Genomic DNA, 27,278 nt, shown 5'->3' on the forward strand with positions numbered 1-27,278 from the left:
TTTTGTGAATAGTAAAATATGCACAATTTATATTGATCTTCAGATTACTTTTAATATTTATTTCTTTCATTATTTTACTAGTCATTTTTTTAACATTTTTTGCGCAGTAAATGATGAATCACAAACACATTTCTCTGCGATTTTTCTTTAAGTTACTTTTGTAATAATCTATTGCTCTAGAATTTCCTTGGTTTCAGGTCAAATGGATGATGTACTGGATTGTATTCGCGCTGTTCACATGCGCGGAAACATTCACCGACGTCTTCTTTAGTTTTTGGTGAGAAATACGTTGCTATTCGAAAAATTCCTCCACTTTGTAATTTGTGTAAATTATGTGTTTGTGTATGTGATTTATTTAGATAGGATCAAGTTAAACTATTATTAATTCAAACTGTTAGTAATTCAAAAGTTAACAATTGAAACATTCGCAGGGAAAAGAGCATCTTATAACAATATTCGTATTAATCAGAATTTTGATATTTACACTCTCCCGGGAGTAATTGTTATGAGAATTATTCTCATTTTTTTAATTATTATTAATTCATCAATGTGACTATTCTCACGCACCACTTGAGCGTATTATTAAAAAAATTATCATTTATGTTAAGATCGAGTCAAAGTTTTTGAGATAGTAGCATCTTATAGAAGCTGAGGCACCATGTGCAGTAAACGACGTCGCGTTGATTTGAGAGCGACCGCGTATACGTAATATAACGCACCGGATATTGAGATGAATCTTGGAGTCGCGGCAAGCACGAGGGCAAGCAAGGGGCCAATAAACCAGCTGCGGACCGCGCGGTCTTGAAAGCCGCGCTCTCGCTGCGAGGAATTCCGAAAGTCTAATTTCGGACGAGATAGATATTGGCTTACATGCACTTCTGAGGATTCTGCCCGCGCGTCTCCCCTGACCTGCCATCGTCCTCTCATTTCTCCGTCGTTCCTCCCTATTCTCTTTCTCTCTTTCTTCCTCGGGGAACATCATGTGCCAGATCTCCCTTCATACTCGGATTACAACCAAGAAGGAAACGAGTTCCCGCGTATTTCTGGCGTATTCGAAATGTCCGATACTCTCCCGGCACACCGGTGCACTGCATTTCTCCACGCCGCTCTCACTTTCACGCCCGTGACGAATTTTTCGCGACGCGAGTCGAATCGAGTAGATTGCAGCAGCGTGACGGCATAGCGATTGCCCGCGATCAACTATTTTTATCGTTGTTACATTGTGGTTACGTTAAAAACGTGATAGATTTATTTGAAAATTCCGAACAAAAGCGTCATTGTCGAACTAACGATTCGAATATCTTTACTCGTTAATTTGATGCTTTACTTGATTTTACAGATTTTACTTTGTAACCCTCCGCAGACTTACCTAAACTGTTTAAGACCTAGATAATTTTTCCATTTTGCCGATTCTGTTTTTTTCAAATTCAATGTAGGTCAAAAGAAGCAAAAAAACATTTCGGATCATAAAATTGTATTATATAATCGTGTTCCTAAAAGTTAAAAGAGTATACTAAAATTTTTTCAGATTTTTTAAAAAAAATCTAAAAACATTAGAAAAATACAGCTGTTTATCAATAAGTCAACTGGTCTGACTTTTTCTCATTTTTAGAACTAGGAAAGGATAAAAAGTAAATTTAAACCGAGATCAAAATTAATCTACATTAGTGAAAATGTATACAAGCAGTGAAAAATAGATTGGTCTGCGGAAGATCAATATAACATTTTTGCGCATAAATATATTTATTTCACTGCAATATTGCAACTTATACGTGCATAAATAAAGAAATATATAAAACTTTAAAGTAATTTCGAGAAACGGTGAATGCATCGGCGCATACGATATTTTACACGTCCCGCACGTTTGTTACGTAGGTTTCCGTTTTACTATGAGATTAAAATCATCCTGGTGCTGTGGCTGCTAAGCCCGGCCACCAAGGGCTCCAGTATCCTTTACCGGCGCTTCGTGCATCCCGCGCTAATCCGCCGTGAAGCTGAGATCGACGAAGCCCTAGCACGCGCGACCGAGCAGGGTTATACAGCGGTGCTGCATCTCGGCACCAAGGGTGTGAATTATGCCACCACAGTTCTCATGCAGACCGCCATCAAGGTAAGGCCCTACGTGGACCGAATGTTAGAAGAAAGTGTATGTGTCATTGTACAAAGTGCCTCGGAATTATCCTTTTCGCTTAGGGATTCTTCAATAAAATCGATTGAAGAATCCGCGAATGGAAGATGAGACGATAGACTGGGACACCTTGTACGTAGATGTAGCAAAGAAACCGGCAGCTTTCGAGGAGGCATTCCGCTTTAAAAATTTTCTTTGATATTTTATGTACATTAAGGGAAAAATTACTAAATTTTAATAAATTTGTATAGTACTAATAAAATATTTACTAAATGTAAATATATTGTATATTAGTACAAGAACCATTAATTTAAATATCATTTTTCTTATAGACTAAATGTTTACGTATAGGAAGTAAATATTTTATTAGTACTAATCGAATGAATATTTATCTATAAAAATTTAGGAATTTTTTCTCTCAGTGTATATTCCTAGTAAAATAATATATAATAATTGTATAATATATTAATAATAATATAATTCATTATATATACTAATGTGTGATATATTACATAATACGCTTAGCATAAGCGTAATGGATTATTTATATTTTTCACGTAAAGTTGCGTAAAACTAATCTTGTCTTCCGGAAGAGGCTGTCAGCATCCTGGAATGCTTTATCTTGTTTGATCTCGTACGTTTAACCAGCCTGAGTTCTCGCTTTCATTGTTCACGCATAGAACTTCTGTCAACCTGCCCTTGATTGCCGCTCACTAATATCTTTACGTGTTCTTGATTTTTTCTGTTTTCGTTCTGTCCCATCCGCGCTCCCGCACGCCATCGCCCTCTTTCACCGTCGCATCGCCGTCTTACCGTCTAATCAAAAACTGGAAAAAAAAATACAAAAAAAAATCGCCACCATCGCCATCCGCAAAACCACGCACGGCCAAACACCGAGCACTTAACTACCGCCTGATCATCGCCCTAACCGCTGACGTTGCTTAAGAAATTTGTGTACACCGAACCGTCAACCACACGACGAAATTCTGCCACTGACCCGTAACAACAACCACCAACACAAACACACCGAGTTGCTGGCCGATTGAAACGCAAAAAAAATTCATGTGTAATAATAAAAATAAATAAAATCTCGGCATCACATGATAGAATCTCCCGATCGTACTCCCGTCGAGTGCACTCCCCGATCGTCAATCAGACCCGGCGATTTCTAGCTTAGCCAACCCCAGAACGACAAAGCGGTTAAACAACCACCAGGTGGACGGGCCGGATTATCCGGACGACAGCGCGGTCAGCAACCATCTGCATGCTAGATCCGATGACCTGGTAATAGGCGACACGGACGCGATCGTCGGCTGGCAGTACCGTGACTCGACAACGGACGACGACGAGATAATGCAGGAGCTGCCGACGACGGACACGGAATACGAGGAGCTGCTGGAGGAGCAGGAGCCGCTGGTGTTCAAAGTGCCTGAGAATGAAGCACCGCGGAAAACGCGAAAGCCCAGGAAGGAACGCAGCACCACTAAGGTCACCAGGCGACAGAAGACGCGCGCCTGCAAGTCGACCTCGAAGAATTACGATGTAGATTTCAGCGATGACGCCGATGTCAATTAACTGAAGATAGAGAAAAAGAGAGATGCGGATGATTCGATATAGACGGTGGAAAAGCGGGGATAAACCACCGAAAACTTGAAAAGCAGACTGAATGGATCGACAGGTGGGAAAGTGTCGGCGACTTTTAGCGAAGGCTGCGGACAATTTGTATCTGATTTATTATTACGAGTGATAAGTCAAAGACTTTTTTATGCGTGAAAGAAAGCGTTCTGAGGATCAATGACAGAATTTTTTTGTATATTATACACTCAACTTTTTGATATTTTTTTTTTACGTAATCCGTTATGAGTTTCTCTTTTACGTTTCTTTTTTTTTATGCGACTACGCGAGACGAAATTTTCTGTTCGCGGATTTACGATAAATTTTCAGTGGTGACATGTATACTCTTTTCTTTCTGTATTGCCTTCGTAAGTATAAAATGATTGTGTGTGATTATTTAACCGTAGACAATACGTTTTAGAAAGATGTTTGATACACTGATAAATAAGAGATTTTTTGTACAATCTTGTATCTTGTTTTTTTTTTTTTTTTTTTTTAGAAAGACATAAAAATTTCAAAAGGCTTTAATCGTTAAACAATAACTATAGAGTGGAAAACTTTTAATCATGTACATATTTTCAGCCAAGATGAGACGTTAGTCGTAATCACCCACATGCCTTACTTTGATTTGTATTTTTCCACGTGAACTTCGAGTCTAGAAGTTGTAAAGATTACATACGTCTCAGCTGAAATATAAGGTTGTTTGATACACTGGTAGCTTTAGTAGCAATCTCAATATTTTTACGAAATATTCCACAAGTTGTTTTGACATTAATAATAATGGTAATGCCAATTGTTAAAGCGCGCGACGACATTCAGCTGAAAAGCTTACGTTGACGTCGAAACGCATCAAAGACGAAATTCACGAATATTAATTAGAAATTCTGTGTAATTAATTATCAACAATTACATGTCTTTTTCCTATTATGTCGTTTTTATCTTACACGATTCTTCAGTTAATTTAATGATACGATTAAGACAATCAACCATCATTCACCGATTAACATTGACTTCAATTAAATCTAAGATCACACTTTTTTTTAATTATGCAGTGAGTTTCTCAGATCCAGTCAGATATTTTTTATACGTAATTTTCTGGTTAAAACGTATATTTTTCGATAAATTTTTTCGAAGAGAATATTAAATATTTGTAAATCGGTTGATCATAAAATTTAAATCAATTTGTTAAATCACAAATGTTTACACAAAATAATAATTTCTATGATGTTAGAAGGACTTGAAATTTTTGCTGGTTCTCAAGAACTCACATGCGTAGTCTCGGAGTCGGATAAATTTCTTTTTTCTATGACCTTGTCATAGTAAAATTGTTATTTACAAAAAGACAACGAATCTCTATTTTAGATTAGCTTGATCCAACTCGTTGATGCAACTGGAGTTTCAAACGCATCATTATTTACATCGCGTTCGTTCTATGCCGTATGTTCAATAAATCGTACGTTTTAGAAGATGCGTTCCGGGAGGTGAAGCTCAAAAAAAGGAGTTGCTGATATGAAATCGAGTAAACAATAATGTATACAACGAGATAGGCGATTAAGCGCGTAATCGTCATTATCATCATCATCATCATTATCGCCATAGTGTTATTCACATGTGTGTGTACGTGTGTATTCGTTATCTCGTTTGCGCGTTTCACCTGCAAAGTTACCAATAAAATCTGTGTTAGTTCGTGCGCACACGGAAAAATCATAATAACAATAAAACTCATCCCATCATTGATTAATGAATGTTGAATGCATCCTGTCGTTCCGGACAGATCGTTAGCGGGCTTTTGTAACTCTTTAACGACTCTAACGACATCGGTATCGTTACATTAGCGTTGCGCAGCTTTTTTACCATGTATACTATTTACGCAACGACAGTAAAACGATACCGATACTATCGTTAAAAGTTGCAGAATCCCGCCGCTGCGCCGATAAAGTGCCTACCGTTACTCGTTCGATGTCACTCGTTTATGGAAACGCATAGACGGAAAGAGACGCGTGCGTTACTTCTTGTGATTGTATGAAAGAGAGAGTTTTTGTACGTCATGCTACAGTTGAAGTACACGTAATCGGTTATTCCTCTCGAGGATTGCACATTACGTAGCCAGATTGGACGCTTTGACTGTAACATGTGTGCGTTATGTATAGTGAATCAGGAATTAATATACGGGAAAAGCGTGCAAGTCAGTTTTCGCTTTTGCGGCAACAAAGGCGACTCCTGACGATACCGCGCAAATCCACAGTGCCTTCTCATCGCATCGCCGTAATTTTTCCGTGTACGAGCGCTTAGCGTTGAGCCGTTCTAGCGAGTAAGATTTTTGTACCCGATTCCAAAGATACTAATTATTATGATGAGCTGATTCCTTTCTTTTCAAATAAAAAGTATTATTTGGATGAGCTTTCGGCCCTCTGTTCTTGTTCGTTCATCTCGCCGCAACGTCCCGTCTTACATTCGCCTTCCCGCTGTCTCCCGTACGGCGATCTCATTGCAGGCATTAATTTTCGCATCGCATTCCTTCCAAAAGCAGCGCATTCTTTCCAAAAATATAAATTCACTTTCGATTAATAGAACTAATCGCTGTGAACGACGCGTTATATTAGACTCGCTCATACTGCACGTATTTATATCGTCGGTCGTCGCGTGCTTCTGGACGGCGCATGTAACAGAAAGACACGTATGTACGAACGTCCGGGAAAAGCAAGAAATCGCCTATGGATTGATGTAAATTCGGCGTAAGGGGAGTTTGCCTTCCGTGACCGGGTGACGGCAGATAACACATTAACATCTTTTTAATTAATTGGTAAGATTTTTATTTTGTTTTCTTTTATACTTACTCGAGACTCTCTCTCTCTCTGAGTTTTTCTCTCGATGACTTAATTCTGTTTTTTTTTCTTTTTTTTTTCTCGCAGTAAGTAGCGTGCTGGTCGCGTCGTTTGCGACGCATGTATTTCACGAGCGACTTCCTTTTCCAGGGCGGCGGCGGGCTGGTGCAACAATTGAGGAAAAGTTACAGCCTTAGTGATCTAACCGGCGAGAAGGAGGACGAAAATAGAAACACACCCGATGCGCGTGACGAGACGGACATGGAAGGTAGCTGATCCCTAGCTGATCCCTAGCGTCGTGCTAATTAAATGGAGATTTCGTGGAGAATATAAAAGCAAACGCGCTCGGGCTTTCGCAAATATTCTTTGTTCTTTTTTTTAAATATTTTTATACATTCATGTGTTCCTTTTAAACATTGAATACATAATAAATTTTATATAAAAGATATTTTATATATTTATATTATATATTATAAAATGTACATACTATTTATATTTATATACATAATACATTTTATTATATGTAATTTTATATTATTATTATACGCGTATTATATCCTATAAAATTTTTAAATCATTTAAATGGGGTCGTCGAATACAATACTAGACGCGCGAAGCAAACTGCTAAGTAGCTTAATTTTAAATAGATATCTGTGGTTCTTATAGTGGAACCTCGTCGAAGAGAGCACGTTGGCAGAAGGGGCTATAGTCCTCGCAGGACCCAGTCCAGCAGCAATGCGTCTCGAGTAGAGATGTATTTTTCCGAAGTGGATGTCGATGTTCGACAACCAAGGCCTAGGGAGCCCATAACTAGTTTAACGTACGTAGTCCGAGCAGCTTACAGCGGTCGCGTTGACGTTAAACGTTCGGTAATAACGAATCTTTCCACGTTCATAGAAATATAAGGTCCTCGGACGACATATCTAGCGGTTACAGTAGCGGCGAGGCGTTGCAGACCCAGCGCACGACTTCTCAGGGTGATTCTTTAGTAAGAACATCGAGCGTCGGTGCGAGAACACGCATGAAGCCGCGTACCACTACGAAGAAGACGCCCGAAGTAAGCCCGATAAAGCGTAGCGTATCGTAAGGACTGATCGCGTACACCACGATCATTAACAAAAAAGAAAAAAAAGAAAAAGAAATCATTCACATCATTCTTTGACGTACATTCGTGAATCGGTTAATGACACGTACTTTTTTATGGTCTTTGAAGGACATGGGCGAGGATTTCGACTGCATATATCCCGAAAATGTCTCCCTACCGTCGTCCCTGAATGTCCTCACTCCCGAACAAGCCCTCGAGCTTTTACTATTGTTGTCCCAGAATAATAAATCGATAGACCAAACGACATCTATTATCGCTTGTATCGATCAATCCGCGAATGAAAGCCAGCCCGCAGCGAAAATAGAAGATAATGAATCGTCATCGACGGAATCGAGCGGCGAGTTCGTTGACACAGACTCGGCTCAAATAGACGTGCAAACTATAGAGATCACGAATATCTCGACGGAAAACGTGTCGATACCCATGGGGACAAAAAGCGTGGCAGACAAAACAAACATAATAGATTCGATAAAAGAATCTGATTTTCAGAAAGGCAATTCTAATGCGCAAATAGAATATATTGACGACGAGTCAACGAGTAACCAAGTAATTTCAGCTATTTCCCAAAAGCAGGGCAATTCTAGCACACAAATGGAATACATTGACGATGAATCAAAAAGTAACCAAATAGTCTCATCTGTTTCCCAAAATCCCATGGGAGCCAATCTCGAACGAATAACCGGCGAGATCTGTCAGGAAAAATTCAACGAGCTGAAGCAATTACTAGATGATGCGCACAAAGCTGTAACGGGCATCGTGTCTTCCCAAGAAAAATTGAATGCGATCGACGGAGGTAAGGGACATATGAGTCTACGGGAAACTAGGACTGACGATTCGCCGAGCACTTGTGCTCGCGATATCGCGGCCCATTCTCCCGTTACACCGAGTACGTCGAGCTGCGATCTTGACAGCGATAATCGCGCAGGGAAATATCATAAAAAGCCCGCTCCGAAAGCTCCAATGACTAACGAGGCAGTAACGAGTAACGAAGACAGTAACGAAAACGAATCACAAAACGCTTTGAAGGCCACTTTGGTCATTAAAACTGGAACGTTGAGAACTGTTTCGAACGCGGATGCCACGAAAGATATATTCCTGGCGCATAACGCGGATACGAAAAAAAGAAAGAAGAAATCTAGCAGAACACGCGCTAAGGAGAGCTTCTCCAAATTATTAACGATCCCAAAGAACATCTTTCACAGTGCTTTCCATAAGGAGCAGAGCGAAACTTCCTCCAAGGAGGAAGATTCCAGCTCCACGTACTCCGAGACCAGTGGACCCACGTCAAGATCGGGTAGTATTGGGTCCCAGGTGTTCGTGGACACAACCGCGAAATTATCCGCTTCAAAACAAGAAAACAGGGAAGTGGACGTGGAAGAGATTCCACTGAGACCGGAGCGCGACGACAATATTAATTCCGACAAAGATATAAACTCTTTCAAAAAATTAGATACTGAAATTGTACCGTTGAACAAAGTTGAAGTAGATCTGAAAATTGAGAATAATAAGAAAGAAGAAGATACACTGAACTTAAAAAAATTCGAAAATCCTAAAAGTTTTGGAAATGAATCGAACTTGCAGATTCGTGAAGCGTCACAGTCTTTGCCTTATAGCGACAAAAAAGAGATTATCACTGACATTAATTAAAAACATTTCATTAATGTCTCACAGGGAAACTATACTAGCTAATTATTTTATTAAAATATTAGTTGATTAATTGATTAAATATTTACGTATCTATATTTACCTTGATGTTTTTTTAAAGAAATGATAAAAGCTTGTTCCTTGTCTCTATCCCATACGTCCCATATTTTATCCTAATTGGAAATCCGGGCAGAAGAGATGGACTGTTCCATTAAGATCGTATGGACTAGTTTCTGATTTCTGAGTCATAACTCACAATTAACTGCAATTTCTTTTCTTAAATCATAACACCAGCCCTAATTACACATTCTAGCCTTGCATGAATTAATTTTTGACGTGACATTATAACGCAATTAATCCATATAACTTTTTTAAATTATATGAGTGAATGGTTTGCGTTTAAAATAAAAAGATTTTAATTCTAGTATCTAAACTACTTTTTGATTGATTTACAATACAGATATGCATACCGAATTGAGTTTCAGTCTAAACTTTTAAAAAGAGTGTCTTTGCTCTTTTTTTTTATCTATTGACAAGTTTTCATCAAAGCCATGAAAAAATGGCGAAAAAGATTGATGTGTCATCTGAGTCCCATGATAAAAATGATAAACTTTATAATAACATTATATCTTCGTTTCAGATAACGAATTTCGCTACCTTGCCTCGAAGTAAGAAGACTAGTAAGAAAAAAGTGGCATGAAACCTCCCTGCTGCTGACCGCATTAAGGAATAAGACCAAGTCCCTCGTAACAAAAGGAAAAGTCTTCATCGACTTGTGAATCTGAGTTTTGCACGAGCCAGATGTAACGGGCACACTGTCGGTCAGCAGCGAATATCAATTAGCCAAATCACGCGTTGTATACAATTGAATGTTTCTAGCACCGTTGTACTTCTTAATTTAGCTTTTTTGACTTAACTTGTCGATCGTTAGTTTCCATTAGTCGGAAGAGATAGAACCCCGTCTTTTCTATCATTTAATATTTGCAAGGAACTTGCCGGATATGCGCGAGGGATAAAAGGAAATTCTAACAGCTTTGTCTCATCCTCGGGAAAAAAGAACACATGAATAATGTTTATATATATACACCAAACTCCGATTACGTCGGATCACGTTGCACCGTTGCTCACAGTCATCCGACACGTTGTTACATGATTCGATAATTTCTCATATGTATCTTAAGATCTCTCTCTCGCGAGAGAATCCAGTCTAGCTTTTATATGCTAACGTTTGGTAGTGCTGTCGTAGGTAGGGAGGACTTGATACATATTGCATGCAGTATATCTGCTTACGAATAGGCTTTGATTATAACGAAACTTGCCATAATCGCGGCGTAGTCGAGAGTGGAATAGAAATAATAAAAAAGAGTCCGCGATAACCCAAAGGATCAGGGATCTCGGCGCTTGATGCCCCACGTAGACGCTCGCTGCGAACAATAAGGGAATCCTCTGCGAACCAATGACTGCGAAACCGCCGCGAAATGACTTTGATATTACGAACGTTATTGTAATCGAACAAATTGAATCTAGTCAATCAGGAAGACAAGTAGGACCATATTGAAATAGTGCCACGCAATTGCCCGTATATAATCCTCTTTTCACTACAGATTAGTAATTGTTTGATAAACTGTGTCTAACTACGATCGTGTATGCGTGTCGCACAGAGTATTGTGTGGACTTAATCGAATAGCTACTCTCCCTCGCACGGAATCTGAAGTTCGAGAAATATCGCGCGAATTTCTTAAAAGATAAAAAATAAAATAAAATAAGAGAAACTCTACAGTTACGATCCTGCGAAAGAACCAACGATTTCATCTATATTAGTCTGTGACAAATTGTCAAGAGTATTGTTAACGTGCGAGATCATCTATATTAGTCTGTGACAAATTGTCAAGAGTATTGTTAACGTGCGAGATCACTTTCAGTTTTTACACACTTGCAATTCGAAGACAAGGGTACCAACGATGTACTTTGATAGCGAGTTTCTTTTAAGACGACTGGCTATATTCTTAACTTTATATCAGTTTTATAGCGCTCCTCTTTAGAATATATATTATATATTATATATATATTGCTTGACTAACTCACGTGATGAATTTTAAGTATTTATCGTACGTAACTAATTTATAATTATATTTACATTTCCTATAGTACTCTTTCATTAGAGCGAACGATTTAGTATCGTACGCTCGCGGAAGTCTTACGCACAAGTGTCCTACGATTATTTTAAATTTATCATATGCGTTAACGGTTTCGTATATAGTTTATCGTACTATTATACTTTGATGTTTATTGCATATCTTACGTAACATTAATATATTGCGTTTAAATAATATAAATTTAAGAAAAACGCGGTGTTAATGTATCAATTGTACACTCGACGAGTGAAATATGTTACTCGAAAATTAACAATAATTGTTGATTTTGCGTGTATATAGGTTCTACGCAAAGTTTGCGATGCCATCGGAGAAGAAAAATGTAGCAAATGCTTTTGATACACCTCATGATGTATAAATAAATTGTGTATAAATGAGATCTACGATAAAATATAAAATAACATATGTAAATGCGGATTTCTATGCAAAATAGATATTTTTATTCAGTCTAAATGTGCAATATTCGCACGAAATATGCATTTGCTGCATTTTATCTGCATCTTTATAACACGACTCGTTGAAAGACGTTGATACGTATTTGTCTCGAACTTTATATATATTTATGCGAGAATATGTGATAAGAGTGAGTGAAAAAATAAGAGAAAATGCTCAATTATGAATCTCTACCGGTATTGAACGGTCGGTTTCCTATAGATCTTATATATAAAGATATCTCTCGTTCTTTATAAGTATTTAACGCCGCTGGCGTATAAATTGTGTCCCGAGCTATTATGGTGCTGCGATCTTTGTAATTTGTTTTATATAGCTTCGTACTTCGATACAGTATACGAGAGGAAACAGAGTTGAAAAATGTTTGAAAAAGTTACTCTGTATTCAAGTTACTCGGAAAATTATCGATGATGCAGAGTGATATCGTGGTTAACAGTATTTCAGTTCAGGTATAGTGTAGCGAATAAATGACATTAAAATACAATACCTGATGAATGCCCGCACTTGTCCCGATCAGAAAATATTAGATATCTGTACCGTTTAAGTTAAGTCTTGAGTTTTCATCTGATGAAACTCGAATCTTTTAAGTAATTCTGTTTTTGTTCGTAAAATATAGAATATAGATCTTGCAATAAATATAAAGTGTGTGTTAAATGAAAAGTCAAAACGTAATAAGAATGCATTTATATATATATTATAGTACTATACATGATTTTACTTTTTACGATTATAGAATAATCGCAAATATATTGCACAAATGTTGCACAAAATCGTCAACTTTGTTGAAAATGTGGAATAGAAAACTAAAGTTTCTCACGTTGTGACACCGTGTCCAATTTGACGCGGACTGTGTCAGCCGGAAGACGTAATATTGCGCATTTGCCTGACTGCAGCTACAACACGAGCATTGCATCCGGAGCTACCGCTCTGATAATCCTCTGACGGTAATCTCAACAGTAAGGACATATGCTGGAGATTCTCTGATAAACACAGACCAAGTTCCTCCAATACATTACCCAGATAATCTGTAATACATATAATAGTAATTTTCACATTCCTTCACATTTCTTTTTTTAATCATGAAATTGTATATAACGGAAACTTACCGATATCAGTTGCGAGCTGTTTGCAAGCAACGGAATTCAATTGACAGATTCCCAAGGTTTGATCCTGGAACATTTGACACGTTCCCCGGGCAACAATGTCCAAGAGTATACTAGTAAATCCAGATTCAGTTGAGCCTTGAGCATATTGCGGATCAGCTGCCTTCAACGCTTGCGTTAGACTCGGATTGTCCCTCAACAGAAATGGCTCCAAGTGTTGCGGCAACGTCATTAAATACTGTCCGACCTGCGTAATGTATTCTTGAGGAGCGAAACTATAATCAGGTAATTCTGAACTTAAATTGGACATTTTGTTGGTCTCCACTGACCAAGCCGGTGCCTTTTGCACCAGTAATAGCTGGGTGAATATTGGCGCGAAGATAACTTCATACGTGGTGTGATGTAAGTCAGTGCAGAGTTTTTGAATAGATTTTATAATCGAATCAAGAATCGTCTTATCCTCTGTAAAAGAAAAACAAAATAAAAAAATTTATTTTCTACAATTTATAAGATGACATGTGACTTCATGTGAGAGAGACAGACTCGTAAGTTGCGAGTTTGAACCCACGCATTATATAAGTAGGTTTTTAAATCTGTAGAGCAAGAGTTACAGGGAACTCTTTAAATCTAAGGAATGATAGTCTTCAATTCATTCCCATTACCACTACTACTTTTATAACTACTGTTGTTATGCATACACACCTCTTTGGAATGATGCAACGAGATTTTCCAAATCAGTGCATCCTGTCGGAGTTAACAGTAACGTTTTATATTGACAAAAAACGCTACCGTTTGTGTTTTGCAATTTGTTATTAGCTTCTATTATGTCAATCACGAGCGACTTTTCGAATTGTTGCACTTGATGCAAGAGATCACCTGTAACAATAATCCACGATTTAGAGTAATGATTTCGCGTTTGTATCATACAAGAAACTGATTACTGAAAATCACCTATATTTTGCATCAACGTAAGACACATTTGGAATAAATTCCAATCTTCGTGCTTCACCTTCTTTCTCTCAAGTTGTCTCAAACCTTGCTGATATTTCTCGAGATATTTATTGAAATAAATCTACAAAAGATATTGAAAAATCGTCTTAATAAGAAATATATTTTACAATTATTGCACTGATATAAACGCGAAAGATCTTCGGTATAAACGTACGTTTAACGATTGTAGTAAACCGGGATATCCACAACCCTCCGTAAAAAGTTTACATCGCTTATTGGCTTCGTTGGCATAGCCTATAATCCGCGAAATGCTAAGAGAAAGGGAATTAATAGTGTCGCTCAAATCGTCATGCGTGCGATCCAAAAACTGTAAGTGTTGCCCCAATTGCGCAGTTTCAAACGTGCTATATTTCGCGACGTAAGGAACGTACGGCGCGTATACAGCCTGCGCTAGCGACAGCAACTTTTCATTATGCAATTTTCCGCGAAACGACGTTTCGATAGCGCCATTGAGATTAACGGCGAAATGCCGCGTCATCTGTTTTAATTCGAGTAGGATGGACAATTGCACCGCGTTGGAATGTTGTTTTAGAACCGCTTCTATGCATTCTGGAATACCAGGATCGAGGCTTCTCAAAAGGTCAGCATAAACCTCGATATGAATATCTACCGAAGTGTTGGGAAAGACTTGATGGCACCATTTCACCTTTAACACAAGCAGTTACAAAAAAAACATATTCGTAAAGCAACAATAATAATATTTCGATCCGACAGAAAGTACGCAAAAAGTACCTGTTCGTGCCAAGAGGATAACAGTTTGTCATAATATGTACGTAGCCAGTAGGTAACATTCTCATCTTGCGCTAGCTCAATAGTGCGTCTCCATTCCTGGCCCAACGAGACTTTCAAGCAATTGTGATAGTATTTGAGTAGCTGCGGCAGACGTTCCATCTTACTAAAGATATCCACGTAAGTTTTGGATTGCTCTAAACACAAATACGATGCTGATATCATGTCTCGCAAGGCGAATGAATTTATCTCGACTCCGCGAGGCTTACCTAAGTTGGCAGCGGTAAAAGCTTGAACCAGTCGCGGACTGGCTATCGCCTCGAGGCGATTTTTCAGGCCTTCCAATTGCAGCTTCTTATCCTCGTAATCGACAACGTTCGCGAGCATAGCTAAAGATTTCTGCATGCTGAACAATTTATTGGATATAGCCTCAATATCGCCAGACTCAAATACCTGTTTTATATTAAGAGAAATGATATAATTTTGCAATTATCGCGTGTTATATCGAAACAACTATTTGAAACTTTTATATTACCTCTTCCACGTCGTTCGCCAGTACCGTCCAATTGTCGGCCTCGTGTAATCCCTGCTTAGCAGTTTGCAATTCCGTCTTTATCCTATCTATTCTCTCCAGCGTTGCCATGGAAGAGGCTGTATCCTTCTCGATCTGCGTTTCAATGTTTGTTCTTTAAAGTTCTTACAACGCATCAAGATAAATGTTTAAAGAAATTACATGTACCCACCTTCGCAATCTCTTGCTTGACAGCAACCATTTTTTCTCTCAGCGCTAACGTTTCTTGCTGCAGGAGCTGAGTGTCTCTTAAAATTCTTGGTAGGCTAGAGAGAACCGATTGACTGGTCTCCTCTAAGGCACCATTAACTTGTTGTACATATAACTGCAGCTTCATCACTAATGACGAGACAAAAGCCTGCAAAGCATACTCAGTTGTAACACAAATCTTCTTGAATTATCAAAGAATACAATTAACACTACGTACACACAATTCGACAATTTTATCCAGCAAATTCTTTTCCTTGGAAAAACTATGAGCACTGCTATTAGTTATAACATTTATAAACATTTTGTTCTAACAAACAATCATAAACACTTTCTAGAGATGTTACAGTACATGTAAGTCATTGAAAAAATTTTTTATACTTGTAAATATAATTCAGAAAATTAATTCAGAAGGGTCGTAACTCGGCGTGATTAGAGGTATCAAAAAACAACGCTTGTTAAACAAAATGTTAGTAATAAATCGAATATGAAATTAAAGTGTATTTTAAAATATTTCTCATTATTGCTCAAATCAATCTCTTCTTATCGTTGCCTCGCGAATACGTCAGCCGTTTAATTTAATTTACAATGACACTGAAATTCGTACTGGCGAAGATAACGTTATCATTCAACGGCAAAATTACATCTGCATAATAATTTATTCAAAATATGAAAAAATATGCCGTGCGTCGCGGATGAAAGCGGGAAAATTTATTGTCGGTCGGTACATGACCCGACGGATGTCCCGGCGTGAATTTCGGCGTGAGATACGCGAGCCCGACGAAAATTCCGTCCTCCGGGAGCTAAAAACCTTTCCGCGGTGTTGCGGAAGAAGAGACGGATCGTCTCTGAGAAGAGCCGATCGGCGTCACGGAGCAGCGGAGCCGCGGACGAAAGTGGAAAAGCCGCCGCCAGTTCGGCGGCCGACGGGCGTCGCGCGACGACGAGCGCGACTCGGGCGTCGGGAACGAGGACTCGACGGAGACGGGGATGGTGGCCCGTGCGACTTACGTCTTTGTTCTCCTGCGCCTCGGCGGACTTGAACGTCCGGTTGATCCATTCCTTCACGTCGAAGCTGTCCTCGGAGAACGCGCCGACGTCCTGAAACGACCATTTTGAGGTTAGGAACGAACAACTCACGGCGAGCCTCTCTGCCGTCGGTCCCTGCGAATTCGACAGCTCGTAGGATCCCGTGCCACGTTTTCACGCGGGAAAAATTTTACGATCGCAAGTTTCTTCGTCGCCCGCGAGCGAGCGAGCGAGCGAATCGGGAGAAGCGCTAAAGGAAAAAAAAAAAAAGGGAAAAAGCACCGAACCGACACCGCGCTCGCTTACCATGGCGAGGAGAGAGAAGGACGGAGAGAGAGAGAGAGAGTCGCGTTCCCGCGGTCGGTGTTCCGTCGGCAGTCGCGCGCGTTTCGGAGAGGAGGCGATCCCTGGACACCGCCTCCGGCGACGCGTATGCACCGCGCCAAGGTCGGTCTTTATTCCACGTTCCCCGTTTCGATCGCGCGCGTCGTTATCGTCCGTCGTCGCCACCGCCGCCGTTCGCCGTCACCGCGGTACCGAGCGGCGCGCGGCACGAAGAGTCGCCCCGTCACGCAGCAAGCGCGGCCTGGCTCTCGCGCCACCCGCGCGATCGTCCTGTCCGCGGTTCGTCGCTGTTTCGCGTCCGAGATCCTCGCGGTTTCCGCCGACGGTCCGCGATTATTCGTAGTAATACGTGCGTGCGTGCGTGCGTGCGTGCGTGTAAGGAGGAGGAAAAGGGAAGGAGGCAATAAATTCACGCGAAACGGATCGATCGATCGTTGCAGTGCATCGTGCCACGACGGACGACGGTGACGAGGACGAGGAGGAGGAGGAGGAGGAGGAGGACGACGAGGAGAAGGAGGCTGATCGCCTCGGCGCGGGACGTTTTCTAAGCTAGAGCTAACGTCCGGCAGCCGCCGACGGCGGGCGGGCGTCCCTCGTTTTATCGTGCGCGGTGCGTCACGGAAAAGTGCGTCGAGCAGTCTCAACAGTAAGCGAGAAAGAGAGAATATGCGTGTTTACGTGTACGTGTGTATGTGTGTGTATGAGAGAGAGAGAATGGAGGGACGATAGTATGCATCTCGCGCGAGAGAAAAAAAGGGAGCGAGGCGATGGAGCGAGCGACGTCCCTCTTAACAGCGATCATGATAAAGACGACTTGTGTATCTCGGATTCCAGAATACGCTGCGTGCACCAGCCGAGGCGGCCACACCACCTTGCTCGGACGCGGCCGCACCACCGCCATCGTCGCCGTCGCCGTCGCCGTCGCCGTCGCCGTCAACGTCACCGTCACCGTCACCGTCGCGCCCTCGCCCTCTCCTCGTCTTCTTCCTCCTCGGGAGTTCCGCGCTCCCGCGTCTGGAGCGAGACTCGCGCTCGCTACTCGTTTGTTCTGCGGCGAGGCTACACTTCCTACTCCGCAGGTGGTGCGTAACGAGGCGGCGAAAGAAAAAAAAGGGAAAGATCGGGGGGAGACAGACGGCGAGATAGCGAGAAGGAGAGAGGAGTGAGGGGCGGGGGGGAATGGAAAACGGCGCGTTATCGGCCGTTTCCGGGCCCTTTGTCGATCGCCACGCCTTCGAGGCTGCGTTTGCGCCACGTTATTTGCGCAACAGTTGGAAGCTGGAATTTCGTCTCCCCGAAAATCACCCCCGCAGCCCACGGCCCAAGTAAGGAAGGGAGAGAAGGACGCGACGCGCCGCGCCGCTACCTTCCCGTTTCCCGTCCGTCGTCGTGGACGACGAGCGACCCAGGAGCGGCTCGCTGGCTGGCTGGCACCAGTGGCACCACCACCACCACCACCACCACCACCGTCGCCGTCGCCGTCGCCACCACTACCATCGTACCACCAGCAGCCGCCGTCCCCCCTCGCCGCCCTTCCGTTAGCAAGAGGGCCGACCGTTGTCGACAGTCCGTGAATCGTGCGCACACACATGGCCGATTGCCGTACGTTTACATGCACTTACACGGGGTGTACCCGAAGACGCGCGCTTCCTTAGTGGCTGAGAAGCGAGACGGTTGTTGCGCTCGGTTTTTCGACCGAGCATTGTCCGTCATTATCGGGTTAACGTGCGCGGAAAATTAACAGTCGTAGACGAGGGCACTTGTAAAGTCAGATTCGAGGATCGGCGACGATCAGAGTCATTAGATTAAGATTGAGAGAAATTTGAGCTGAAATCGGAACGATAAACGAGTATAGCGAGAAGACGCGAAGGAAGTCCGCGGTTTCCGGAACATCCCGTATAACCGCGTCTCATGCTTGTAATCGTTTCATACGCTAAATTTAACGACTGACCCAATCAATTAACGGGACTCGGACGCGAAGGCGTAGTTGCATTGCGCGACGCTCGCTCCAATTTTCTTCATCCTCGCGCGTAGCGTTTCGCAGATGCACTTACGCGTGCAGCGAGCTAAGTTTCTCGGGCGCGAGTTTCTTTCCTCGGTGAAATTCATTAGGCAAACCAAAATTCACAGTTTCGCCACAATCGTCTCGCGCAACACGCCGCCTCGTGCCACGCACTGCGAGGTGCATCCGACGCATCCATGCAGAGATCCCACTTTACGCATTGTTAAACGACGCCTTTTGCAAAATTATGCGAGCTCCTCCTCGGAACCGAGGAAGCAATCTGGCCTATTATTGTGCATCAATATATACCAATTGGACACGTTGCGACAAAATTATAAGATCTTTTTTTTTTACAACCTGCATTCCAATCTGGCATCATAGACAAACGATCGGCTTGCCGGCTCCGGTCGTTAACGTAAATGTCGTAAATCGACACGCGGATGGTAGATAGTAAGGACACTCGTGGAAAAAAAATTTGCTAAAGATTAAGAATGGCAGACCCCTCTCCTCCCATCCTACTGCGGGACTGCCGTCTCTCCCGTGCGACTTGGATAATCAATGAACATTCTTAAATGTTCCTTGAATGTCCCGTGCGGCACGCATTCGTATCCAGCGAACGTAGTTGAATTGCAGTTTTGAATGTTCATGATCTTTCTACAGCATCCGTTGCTGATATTAAGCGTACGAATGTATTAAAGTATATCGAAAGGAAAGAGAGAAACGAGGTTGTACGTAACGTCTAACAATAAGCCAAAGAATTTGAAAAATGTTACGCAGTTTATAGCGATCGATTGACGATCGTCACATCACAATCGCGAAGCGACGGGCAATGGCCGGGTGTTCCTGAACGTTCAGAGCAGTCAGTTCGGAAGGGAGATATATCTCGGGTCGTGGAATATGCGCTAGATATCCACGCAACGAGCGTCGCACTCGCTCGACGGCACGTCCCGCAGCCATTCCTACGTCCATCGGGTTGTGAGAGACCCGGCAATTCCGCCGCTTCTTCGCCGCCGCGCCATTCGACGATCCGATCGAAGCGCCAGCATTTTTCCAGAGCGGCGGAATCGCGGAGTCGCCACCCCGATCGCTGTTCTCCGCTGGGCCCCGCGCGCGGCCATGTAGCGCACAACGCACACTCGGGGCCTGGGTGTTGGGAGAAGGGCAGAAGGAGAAGCATCAGCAGCGGCCTTGAGGCTGAGTAGCAGCCAATCCCAAGCCCCCACTCGCTAAAGGAGGTGGCGCGGGATTGGCTGAGCTGTTCTCCACGGTACCAACCGCGACTTCCGGGCGCTTCCGGCCGGGACCACAGGCCGATTCCCTACGAGCGGCAGGGGCCCCTGGTGAGTTTAGCGTGCAGGTAACGCCGATTCTTCTCTATTTCTTCTTCTTTTTCTTCTTCCTCTTCTACTACTTCTACTTGTTTTTCGCCTCTCTCGCAAGCACTGTCCTCCCAGCACTCTGTTCGAGCAGCAGCAAGCAGCATCTGAGAATTGCAAGTAGGTGCCAAATGCGCGATGACGGGCCGGCTTTCCCCGCGAAATCGCGAAAGATCTGGATCTGATACCGCCAGTCGACGATCGAAATCCCCGCTGCAGTTTCGGTGAGTTCAAAGAATCCTCGGTGCCATAAACGCGAGAAGAAGAAGAAGATGGAATGTCGCGTCGCCGTTGTCGCGAAATTTACGATCTCGAACGGAGTTGATTTCAAGACTAGAACCGGAGGAGACGCGGAGAACCGTAGTCTCCTTTCAGTTTCTAGTTTCGAAACGATCGTAAGTCGGCGTTGAAACGGATCCGTAACGGATCACCCTCGTGCGATTTGTATAGCGTCCGAATTCGAACTCTCCGAAAACTCAGACCGGTTTCGATCCTCGGAGGCTACCACACGTAATTACGCGATAACTAATACATCTTCGGCGTTTCGGTGTATCCGCTATCGCTAACGCGAACGTTCTCGCGCGATCTGGCGTTCTGGCCGGCTATTGCACTCTGCGAACTCCGAGATCCGGTGCAACCTTGACGAGCTCGATTCTCGATTACTTTGGACGCGAAAAAGTGACTTTTTACCCACGGCATCGGGATACGATCTCTCAACGAAATTTATTGCTGGTTTCGATCCCTCGGATCGAAATCCTTCGGAGTCGGTCCCACGCAAAGAAAAACACCCCGGCACATTTGTCGCGGTGTTTAATAAAAAACAGGCTCCTGAACGCAACTCGACGGTGGCTGTGCAACACAGGAAATCGATCTCTTGTTCTCCCGTCTATACTTCTCTTTTTTTTTAAATATGTATATATATATTTTTTTTTCTATTGCCGCGCGCGCACGCGAAACGCCATTCGACTTGGCGACTTGATAATATACGCTCGGCTGTCTGTGTTGCGGCACAGGAAATCGATCTCTTGTCGATCTTTTTTTTTCTTTTCTTTTCTTTTTTCTTCCCTCTTTCTGCGCGCGGAGATACGCAGCGTTGCCGATTGCAGGACGATTTTCGTTGCGATTGTGAACCGCTGATGAATCGCTGATTCGCTGTTTTCATTTCCCCCTTACGCCACACACATACACACATAAGTACACACACACACAATTCGTTCTACTTTGGTGTCGGCCCCTAATTTTTCTTTTTTTTTCCGGGGGGGCGGTACTGTGTCACACACTCTCCGGCTGCGATACGTTACATTTGGTCCAGCCGATATTTATATATATATGTATATATATATAAATATATTTCTTTCTCACCCTTCGGCCCCCTCAGCGCACATGAAACCAACGCTTCGGCTAATTTTTACTGTGCAGGCTTGGTTAAGTTGATCAATAAGAAAAAAAAAAAAGATAGACCCTCAGACAATTACTCATATAAACTCACGGGCGAGTACTTGTGGTTAGGGTGCTGTATTGTATGATATATATATTACATATGCGTTAAATGACCATATATTATATGCTCCCAACTGCACGTACACTTCATTATCGGCACTCCCTTGCGGAATGAAAGCCTCCTTAGAATATACGCTCTTTGCTAAGTAGTGCCGTACCTTTAATCATGTCGACGTGAGTTTACGGCCGTGAGAGTGCGGCGCGGGGCGCCCATAACTCAATCCCGCTGCATCTGCGCTAACGATCGACCGCCAAGACGTACTATCCTCGCGACTATCGCGTCGGAGCCTCGAAAGCAGGAAATGAAGCCGCTGTATACCGTCGAGTTAATTTTTCGATGTTACAGCTACGCGATGTTACAGAAACGCGACCTCGCTGATAAACTGAGATAGCGATTACTTTCACGTTACGTATAACGTGGAAATATTTAACTAGCTATATAATATCGGAGTCAATTGTCGCTTGAGAGCAGTTTGCTTTTTTTTTTCGAAAACTCGAGAAAAAATCGTCGAAAGAAAAGCTCGAGGGCGTGATCTTCGAAGGAGGAAAAGACATTTTCGCGCGAATCAGTCCGTTTTAATCTCGCGCCTCGACGAAATTTCCTGAAGATAATCGTCGGATTACCGGACTGATGTTCTTTACAAGGTAAACGTTTCGGAAAGTATGTCATGGAATAAAATAGATAATTTTCCTTTCGATGTCGTTCGATCGCGGCTTTTACGACGCGAAATGGAAACCGAGTCGCCTATGTTTATTTTTCGTTCGCCATCCTTTCATCTTTCTAAGCCAGCACCTTTGATAAGAGAGAAAACGCGATTTTCCTTTATACCGAGAAACGAAGAGAGATGTACAAAAAACTAGAATTTCTTGTCAAATTTCTTATAATCTTTGAAGAATCGAGCAAATTTACAGCTTTGAGATATATTTTGTACATTGGTGGTCCTTTGTTATGTGATATTCTGCAAATCACACGCATTCGAGGACATTTTCAGGAACCGTATTATTTAACTTGCAATTAAATACATATAAAAGCTACATTATTAAATTTATAATTACACGATTGCAATTAGTGTATAAAAGAATAGAACATGATCTGATTATTCATTATAATAGTTTTTATTTTAAGCAGTTTCATACAATGTTATTGAGGTAGGCGAGAATTCTACTTTATATAGTAATTCAATTAGTACCGATATCCTAGCCAAAGCTATTCTTTATCACATTTTATTTAGCACAAAAACAAAAAATTTAGTGCTCAATGTCAGGTGATTAAATTCGGACAGTTCGATCCTTTTGAACAGTTTGAACTCACTTCAGAGCCGGAAGTTCGAAATTATTATAATTCGAATCTAAATTTGATAAAACATTAGCAATATTATATACGTACAAAATTCTTGTATAATTGGGATACAAGTAATTTATAAATAAAACAAACAGAAAATAATTAAAGTGTAAAATAATATTTTTGAAAAGATGCGTTTTCAAAGTAACAGACTGTAATATATAAAATGTACTACAGAAATGAGAAATGAATCATATACTTTTTAAAAAAGCATTAAAAGTTGATAATTATAAAACTGAGTTTATAATTCATATTAAGTTCAGATAAATGTTTATGTTTGTCATGGATTTATACATATATTATGTATAAATTTCGAAATATCTTTAAGATTATTATTATTTCTTTGTAAATATTACATCGAGTTTCATTATTACGAGATTTATTAAGTAATTCCCTGTCTGATTTTCTTTTTGATATTTTCATGATTTTTATATAATTTTGAAGATTCGCGAACAATTGTTCTTTCGTTTCTGATTGTGTTCACTTAATCTTTTCTACTGTCCGAACTTCAGATGTAATAGAACTAATAAAGTTCGAATTGTTCGAAACATTCGAACTGGATGCTCATATATTTTTACTTCGAACAGAAGATGAAATAAACGATACATTCGTATCCTTAGTCTGAACCCTAAAAAAAATGGTGCAAAATTCCATTGACTTTCAAAAATGTGAGAATCGTTGCTAGAACTGCGCGTTTCTCGGTGCTCTCGCGAGCGATCAAGCGGCGTATCGCTTCTAAGCGCGTGCCTGCAAAAAGAGCATTGGGTCCGAAGTAGAAAGGTGAAAGCGTACGCGAATCGAACAATCGAACAGAATCCGGTCGCGATATCTCTCGCTGGCCCGATTGCTCCCAGGCAGCCTTGATCGATCAACTCTGCCTGGCGCGATTCTCCGTTTCTAGATCACAATCGCGCGCGACGTGAGACGTCGTCGCGTTGTGTTTCTCATTTAACGACGCGACGGCGCGCTCGGAGGCGACGAATTTGGAGTAATTCGTAAAACGAGAGCAACGTCAGATTCGTCGACGAGGAACGTTTCCGACTGCAGCTCTCAATAATAACGTTCTCCGTCGGTGTGACGCTCTCAACCTTGGAATTAAATCCCCGCTCGAGGTCCACTTGAAATTAATCGCGTGGAACAACGTCGCGTTATCCGCTTACGCTGTTGAAGCTTAACTAGCCACTTCTGCTTTCAATGCTGGAGTAATTCTCGAAAGTAACGTATGCAGCCTCGTTTGCGGCGAATAACTGTACGGCGAAGAGACACCGCGCGGCGTATATACGTTACAATCGGGCATAGATTGATATCGCGACGTGGATAAATAAGAAGGACGCATTATCATCCGGGTACAGTTAACGCGGACCGATTTTCGTGCGATCGGGCCTGATCTCTTCTCACGGGATGCGATTTCTGCCAATTAAATCGAGGCCGAGGGGAGCGAATTACATTGTTCAGCCGAACATATATGAGCCGAAATGTCGTTAACCCGTTTAATTACCACCCGCGTGTCCGACCCATCGTGGGTGCATCACGTCCGCGCCGCGACGCGGGGTGGGGCAGGGACAGAGGGAGGTACGGGGAGAGGCGAAGATGAAGGCGAAGGAGGGACCGGACTCGCGTGCGAGCGGACGATTCTGAATGAAATTTATTCGGGAGGCCAAGACGGCGGCAGAGACTATACCAAGCGCGCGGCGCGCTTCTGAGAAAATAAACTCTCCCGCGCCTCCATCAGGCCCAGCTCGCGCGAGGTCTCCTCCGACTTCCTCCGAGACGAGTTCTCTTCCTTGAAACAGATCGTGGTCTCTCCTTCTCTATCGCCCGTTCGCACGAAACGGCGAGCGAGAGAGAAGGAGAGGGTTAGATTGCGCGCAATTCGCTTCGCGGGAGGATAATGGAAAAAAAAAGAGAAGAGAAACGGAAGGAAAGCCGGGATAGAGGCATCCAGGGAAAAAGAGGGAGGGGTGGACGAAAGGAGAAGAGCGCCCGGGGAGAACGGGATATCGAATATGTTTTTTCTTGCTTCTCTTTTTTTTTTCGCTTCGCGGCCCCTTCTCTCGTCTCCTCCTCGCACGCGTATATTGATTTTTAGAAATTCCTCGCGAGACGGCCGAACGAGCGCGCGAAGCGCACCGGCCATAAGAGCGGCGCGGCGAGGCGAGGAGAAGGAAGAAGGCTCCGGGGGAGGGAAGAAGCGGCGCGCGAACCACCCACGGCCGCGGCGGCGGCGGCGGCGGCGTCGGCGGCGTCGGCGGTGGCGTCGGCCGCCTTAGGACGAGTGAGCGCACGGAGAGGGATATCCTTGGGATGCGTGCGAATCTGCATTATTTCGCTTGAGGTAGAGACGAAAGGGAACGCGTTCGTTTTTTCCAAGCCCTTTATTCGCCTTTGTTCCCTCGAGAAGCTCCAAGATTCCGCCGAGATGCAGGGAGAAGGGGAGGGGAGCTAGAGGGGGGGAGGGGGGCGATGATCGTAACGGTCGTCGTTTTCACAATTCTCACGATCTCGTATAAACGTGTTTACACCTCGCTGGAAAAGCCGCGGAGCGGCGAGAAAAGCTAAGCGCATGTAATATAATTTTAATAACATAGAGAAAATTGTGTGTGCGCGCACGCGCGCGCGCGCGTGCATGCGTGCGCTGATACGTTAGGCCTAACCGCACGCTCTAGACGGCCCTGCTCTCGCGGTCGAGAGTAATCGAAGGCAGTCGAAGTCGTCCGAGCGCGTGATCGGCGTGTGGCGGGGCGGAGGGAGGAGAGGCGCGATCGCGCCCCTGCTATCCCTACCCGCCCGGCATCGTCTACCCCCACTCAGTCGCGGCCGAGCCGTCGTTTCTCTCGCTCGCACGGCCGCTTCCTCCACTCTCACTCCCGCGGCGTCTTCCTTCTCCGTCTCGCTCGATCCCTCTCCCGCCGTCTTGCGTCCGTCTCACTCGCACCCGCGTAGCCCGCTCCGCTCGTTCTTAACGTCAAACCACTTAGGGCCGCGGACCTCGGCAGTCAGTCGATCTTTCCTAGCAGCGGCATTCCGGCATTTTCCACCTGATCGCGCGCGCGGGCGGTCCGACAAACGCCATTTTGATCGTCGTTACGTCGCCGTCGTCACCGTCATCGTCCACTCACGCGTCGAGCGAGTGAGACAGGAGTCTCGTGCGTGAAACACACGGAGCACGTTCGCATGTGCACGGTCGCGGCGCAGCGCGTCATCTCGTAACAACATCTGACGGTTGTTCCGATTCAAATAGAATCCAGAGGAGGAAAAAAAAATAGAAACAATACAACGTTTGCGTAAAATACGTGCCCGTGTACCGTGACGCGCGTTGTTAGTGCGGTGTCGGTTTTAGTTTTCGTTTCTTTTTTCCTTTTTTATTTTTCAATTCATTTCTTTGCCCGCGCCAAAGGAAGGAGAGAACGAGAGAGGGAGAGAGTGAGACAGAGAGACGGAGAGTGACAGAGCACGGCGCACCGTGTGCGTTAGACGAGGAGGAGGCGACCAGGACGGAAAAGGACGTCGGTGTGTTGTTTTTCCGTCGCGCAGACACACATCGCCGGTGACGAGTCACCCGCGGAGCGCAGAGAAAGAGTGCGTGACCCCGCGCGCGTGTGTGTGATCACCACCGTCGGGCGCAGCACGACGACGGCAACCGGCGACCACGACACGTCGTCGTCGTCGTTGTCGTTTCACGATTCTTCTTCCGCTATAACGTTCCTCCGCTGTATATCCTTCCACTGGCTGCTGCTTTTCTCGCCGGGAGGCACACAAATCGGTGAAGCCGGGGACGGACTGACTCGTGCTCCGAGAGAGAACGTGAGTACTACTTACGCAAATCTACGCAATTGGCGGCGTGTGTACCTGCGTTTCGGCGTGTACCGCTGTTCGGCATTCTCCCCCCCCCCCTCCCCCTCCTCCACCTCCTCCCTTCCCCCTCGTTGTCCTTCGTCCCCACGCGTCATGTCCGCGACGGCACGCTCGCTCGCATTAAATCTTGTTTTTTTCCGCCCGCGAGGCGCATCGTTGCCTGCCATGTTTGACCGGCGTCTCTCTCTCCCCCTTTCATTCCCCCGTCTTTGTGTCTCTATCCTTCTTCTCCCCCTTGTTCCCCTTTCATTCTCCCATGTATCCGTCTCTCTCTCTCTCTCTCTCTCTC

The 27,278-nt window shown here is 43.6% G+C and overlaps 3 protein-coding genes across 9 annotated transcripts in view; 2 read left to right on the forward strand and 1 right to left on the reverse strand.

The window, feature by feature from the left end:
* Positions 1-12,403, forward strand: part of LOC105195681 (putative leucine-rich repeat-containing protein DDB_G0290503) — a 37,411-nt gene extending 25,008 nt beyond the window's left edge. For all 4 annotated transcript variants that reach the window (XM_011161218.3, XM_011161209.3, XM_039459081.1 and 1 more), the window contains exons 3-9: positions 198-277; positions 1,876-2,110; positions 6,718-6,835; positions 7,234-7,387; positions 7,465-7,624; positions 7,781-9,535; positions 9,957-12,403. In XM_011161218.3, the coding sequence (XP_011159520.1) occupies positions 198-277; positions 1,876-2,110; positions 6,718-6,835; positions 7,234-7,387; positions 7,465-7,624; positions 7,781-9,319 (2,286 nt within the window). In that variant the 3' untranslated portion in view covers positions 9,320-9,535; positions 9,957-12,403. The remainder of the gene's footprint in view (positions 1-197; positions 278-1,875; positions 2,111-6,717; positions 6,836-7,233; positions 7,388-7,464; positions 7,625-7,780; positions 9,536-9,956) is intronic.
* Positions 12,404-12,588: 185 nt separating this feature from the next.
* Positions 12,589-17,088, reverse strand: LOC105195701 (conserved oligomeric Golgi complex subunit 7). Its single transcript, XM_011161231.3, has 11 exons — positions 16,876-17,088; positions 16,552-16,641; positions 15,506-15,691; positions 15,298-15,429; positions 15,032-15,215; positions 14,766-14,959; positions 14,188-14,679; positions 13,974-14,094; positions 13,725-13,898; positions 13,026-13,484; positions 12,589-12,944 (listed from the first exon to the last, which is right to left on the reverse strand). Exons 1-11 carry the CDS (start codon positions 16,876-16,878, stop codon positions 12,772-12,774), a joined length of 2,208 nt encoding a protein of 735 aa, XP_011159533.1. The 5' UTR covers positions 16,879-17,088; the 3' UTR covers positions 12,589-12,771.
* A 1,215-nt stretch (positions 17,089-18,303) lies between these two features.
* LOC105195710 overlaps positions 18,304-27,278 on the forward strand; it is a 128,339-nt gene continuing 119,364 nt past the window's right edge. Inside the window, exons 1-2 of one of the 4 annotated variants that reach the window (XM_039459083.1) lie at positions 18,366-18,516; positions 19,971-20,256. The gene's annotated coding sequence lies outside the window, so the exon portion shown is untranslated. Of the gene's footprint in view, positions 18,517-19,970; positions 20,257-25,614; positions 26,939-27,278 lie in introns of those variants that run through there. The other 3 variants (XM_039459084.1, XM_039459082.1, XM_011161244.3) reach the window with 3 other exon arrangements.

Source organism: Solenopsis invicta, chromosome 16, assembly GCF_016802725.1.
Source record: "Solenopsis invicta isolate M01_SB chromosome 16, UNIL_Sinv_3.0, whole genome shotgun sequence".
Lineage (NCBI taxonomy): Eukaryota > Metazoa > Arthropoda > Insecta > Hymenoptera > Formicidae > Solenopsis > Solenopsis invicta.